At 43.9% G+C, this 4,408-nt stretch overlaps 1 protein-coding gene across 1 annotated transcript in view; it reads left to right on the top strand.

The window, feature by feature from the left end:
- Positions 1–2,551: 2,551 nt before the first annotated feature.
- The window catches only part of LOC104915124 (protein patched homolog 1-like), a 15,062-nt gene continuing 13,205 nt past the window's right edge, over positions 2,552–4,408 (top strand). The window contains exon 1 of the mRNA XM_031557417.1: positions 2,552–2,617. Coding sequence (XP_031413277.1) covers positions 2,552–2,617 — 66 coding nt within the window. The remainder of the gene's footprint in view (positions 2,618–4,408) is intronic.

The following is a 4,408-nucleotide window of genomic DNA, read 5'->3' as shown; positions in this document are numbered from 1 at the left end:
TCCTGGTTCAGCCGTGCCAGTCTCTGCCTTCTTCTGCTGAAAGCCTCCTTAAAGATCTGCTAGCTCTGCCCTGATCCCTTGCCTATGAGGACAGTTTCCCAGGGTGTTTTGTTGACTAACTCTGTGAAGAGCTTTCCTAAAATTTAGCAGCCCAGTTTTACTCTTTGCCTACCTCCTATCCCTCTGGAGCATGAACTCAAACACAGCATAGCCACTACAGCACAAGCAGCCCCCAATCTTGATGTCACCAGTCGGTTTATTTGCATTGGTAAGCAACTGGTCCAGTACTGCATTTACCCTGGTGGGGCCTTCTACTACTTGACTCAGGAGGTCATCCTCAATGCATTCCAGGAACCTCTTGGATTGCCTACAGCTTGCCATGCTATTTTTCCAGCAGATATCTGAGTGGTTGAAGTCCCTCAGCAAGATGAGCACTTCCAATTGCCACACTTCCTGTAGCTGGGGGTAGAAATCAAGCCTCTGCTTGATTTGGTGGCCTGTAGTAGACATCGATCAAAAGGCTCCCTTTGCTGCCGTAGTCTCTAACTGTTACCCATAGGCATTTGACTTGCTTATGATTATTGTTTAGGGACAGCTGTTCTCATTCTATTCCTTCCCTGATGTAGGGCAACACCCCTCCGCTCCTTCCTTGCCTATCCCTTCTGAACAGCTTGTAGCCATTGATAGCCACTTTCTAGTTGTGGGAATCATCCCGGTGGGTTTTGATGATGGCAACTATGTTGTGGTTTTCTAGTAGCACAGTAGTTTCCAGTTCCTCATATTTGTTTCCCAAGCTGTGTGCACTGATGTAGGGGCAGCTGGTCTTGTCACCTCCTTAAAGGATAAGTCCTTAATTCCTATTAAATATTTCCCTTGATTTTCCCCACTGTCTTCTCCTATTGCCCAGCAGCCACTCCTCATCATCATAGGGTTTATGAGTGCTGCAGTGTTGCCAGCACCTCTCAAGGCAGCAGGTCCTTCAAGGCCCCTGCTAGCACCCTGTCCCTCTAATATAGCTATGTCTTTTCACAACTTATCATAGGAAGGATCACTGTCCCCTCAGTCCCCCTTCAGACCTAGTTTAAAGCCCTCCAAATGAGCCCTGGTAGCTTTTCCCCAAAGACCCTTCTCCTGCTTTGAGAAAGGTGAACCCCATCCAATGACTGTAAATCTGGTGCTGTATAAGCCATTTGGTTGTCAAAACCCCCCCTCCCCCCCGAAGTTCTGGTGACAGCACCAGCCCCGAAGTCAGGTATTGAACAGTAAGATCCTTTGGTTTGTTTCCAAGTCCTTACCCAATAGAGGAGACAGAGGAAAAAAGATCTGTGCATTCAGTTCCTTCAGCTGTCCTGCCCAGGCCCTGAAATCCCTTTTGATAGCCCTTGATCCACATGTAGCTGCTTCAACTCTCCACATATGGAGAAGCACAAAGGGGCTGTGGCTTGATGACTGTACCAGGCTGAGTAACTGTTCCTGGTGACATCCCTCACCTGAGCCTCCAGAAGACAGACTTCTGTAAGAGGAGGATCTGCTTGGCATGTTGAACGTTAAGTTCTCTGTAGGGAAGATCACCTACAACTAATACCCATCTCTTCTTTTTCAGTGATGTTGACTTGTTTTTTGTGGTTGGTTTTGTAATTTGTCTAGACTGAGTGGGCTATCATCACCCACAGACTGACCTTTGACATCCATGGCCTCATACTTGTTGTAGAGAGACATCTGTGTGCATGGTGTTGACAGGGAGGGTTTTGTTTGCAGCTTCAGATGCAGACCAGACTTACCTCCATCTTCACTTTTCCTTTGTATTCTTGCCCTCCAGCCTTGCAGGTTTTTTTCCTTCAACCTGATGTGATACATCAGGGTTCTGCGTTTTTTTTCCTTTGAAATTACCTGTCTGTGCACAAGTGAATTGCTATTTCCTCGCTCCTTCTGTTTGTCCCCCGTCATTTTTTAATCTGTGTGTTTCATCCTGTCGGCTCACCGCAAGGCAGAGCGCACCATCTACCTGCCAGCACCTCACGCGGCTGTTAAGACTGCACCACGATGCCAGTGAAAGAGTGGTGCGCACTACGCAGCCGGAGGTCTGGACAGCTACATCGTTGCCTCTGAATTCAGTCAGGGTTGCAACATCCTTCCGGACAGGGGCAGGTACCATAGCTCCCCTTCGGGTGGATACCATGACTAAGTCCCTGTCCTCGGGGGAGTGTTAATCCTGCATTTAGAGTAGGACGACCTTGTACTTTGCGGGTGATAATCTCTTGATGAATGTATTTCTCTAGCATGTAGGATACTCGCCCTCCGTGCTCGCCTGCCCTGCGCGAACTGCCCGTGCAAACTGCCGCGCCACGCCCGTCCTGTTCGCGCCGCTCCCGAGTGGCGGGTTTTGTACCCGACGGAGGTGTTCGGCCGCTGTCATCCCCGGCTCCGCCCGCGCCGTGTCACTGCTGCCGCACTCAGGGGCTGCTCACTCCCTTCACAACGGCTTTTTCTGCGGATTTATCTTTCATTTCCATTTCTATTGGGTATAAGGAAGAAGTTTTTTACAACAGAGATGGTGAGGTTCTGGATCAGATTGCCCAGAGAGATGGTAGATGTTCTGTCTGTGGAAGCATTCAAGGTTGGGCTGAACCAGGCTCTGAGCAACCTGACCTAGCTTAGGTGTCCCTGTTTATAGCAGGGGAGTTGGACTAGATGGCCTTTAAAGGCCCACTCCAACTCAAAAATTGTTATGAATCTGTGATATCTTAAGTGATTTACAATAAATCCAGCTTCTGAATTTCTCATATTCTAGAGAAAATAGTTCAAAATAAAAACAAAAAAGGAGAGTGCCAGATCTACATTTTTTTTGTAACTGATATAGGAATCCCATCTAACTGAAAAGAGTGGAAAGGAGACTGAAAAAGACCTTGGGAATACATCTGACAGTATCTGACAGGACAAACCAGGTATGTGTTGTCTATAATTTCTGTAGCCCTTTTAGTTTATTTTGTACTTAGGTATATATGTTTAAGTACATTTAATTAACTAGTAATTTTTTATTTCTGTTATTCATAAGTTGTGTGTCTCATGGCAGTTTTTGAGATGAAACCTGTGCATTTGATTTGGTCTGTCATGTTTCCTGTTTAATTATGTTATTTATATATTCAGTATATTTACACCACTTATTTACTGATTGCTTTCCCACAGTATTGAGTTGAAAACAAGCGTAAGTACTGTTAACAAAATCATTCTCTTTGGGACCAGACACCGTAAACAATTGAGAAAATCATTAAATAAAAATCATGCTATTATAACTAGAATGAACACTTGTGATAAATTGTTTATGCCAGACAAAAAGAAATTTGCAAAAAAAAAATGTTGTGATGCTGCAAAATGGGCTGAGATTTCAGACTTCTGGGAAGAGGCTGTTCTTACCCAGTCACAGCTGCCCCGCTTTGCATCCTGGTATAGTACTTGCATGTGTCTGGTATAGGAGATAGGCTTGTTTGATTTTCTTACCTTGGTCCTCTGTTAGTACCTACTCATCTCTTGTGGATGGCCCCAGAATGCTAGAGTGTGTGTGGTATTATTTTTTCCTTAGAATACTTTAAGCAGTCATTTTGTTAGAAAACCTTTTCAGTTATTCAAGAGGATTTATCTAATATGGGATCACCAAACAGGTTCACTAGTTTACTCAAACCTGCAAGTCCAGCTTCTGGCTGTAAATTGTTCTTAAAGTTTTCATTATACCCTTGTGATTTTAGAAAGTTTGCTAGTTGCAACTGGATATTTGACTTCATGTAACAAGAGCTACTGTGAAAGTATCTAGGCTATTTTTAATGCTTACTAAATAGTAAGGTTTGAGAGAATTCTGAAGAGATGTTTTGGCCCTGTGCAAACTGAGAATGTAATAATGAAATAGCATGAGTTCTGCTGACATTGCCTTGAATGTGCTTAGGTCAAATATACATTGAACTATTGTTACGGTTTTATGATTTTTGTTATTGGTATTCCACATCATGACATCATGTAGTGCGCTGGGAAGTGAAGAGTTAATACTTCAGTTCTGTGAACTGTCAGTATTCCTGGGTACCTGATCCTCAGAAAAGAAGAACTACATCTCTGAGAAGACTTTCAATGTTCCATTTCCATTTTCCATTTAGAGGGAAAGATAAAACTGCTCATGAGACTGTCCTTTCTCTTACTGCTCAACTTAGCAGTCTGTGCTCCCTAGCCATCTTGCCTTAGCATTAAAGTAAGGCCGTTGGTGTTGGAAACTCTCTCTCATTTTTTATTAGCTTCAATCCCAATTAACTTGTATTTCTGCTATTATAATGAGAAAATTAACTTTCCTCCTCAGATCATTGTCGCTTTCTTTTTTCCCTTATTATTCCTTTCCCTCTTTGTTTCTCATTTCCCCCCCCGTGCT

Source organism: Meleagris gallopavo, chromosome Z (genome assembly GCF_000146605.3).
Source record: "Meleagris gallopavo isolate NT-WF06-2002-E0010 breed Aviagen turkey brand Nicholas breeding stock chromosome Z, Turkey_5.1, whole genome shotgun sequence".
NCBI classification, from domain to species: domain Eukaryota; kingdom Metazoa; phylum Chordata; class Aves; order Galliformes; family Phasianidae; genus Meleagris; species Meleagris gallopavo.
The sequence above is the reverse complement of the archived record's forward strand: the minus strand, read 5'-3'. Positions and strand labels throughout refer to the sequence as shown.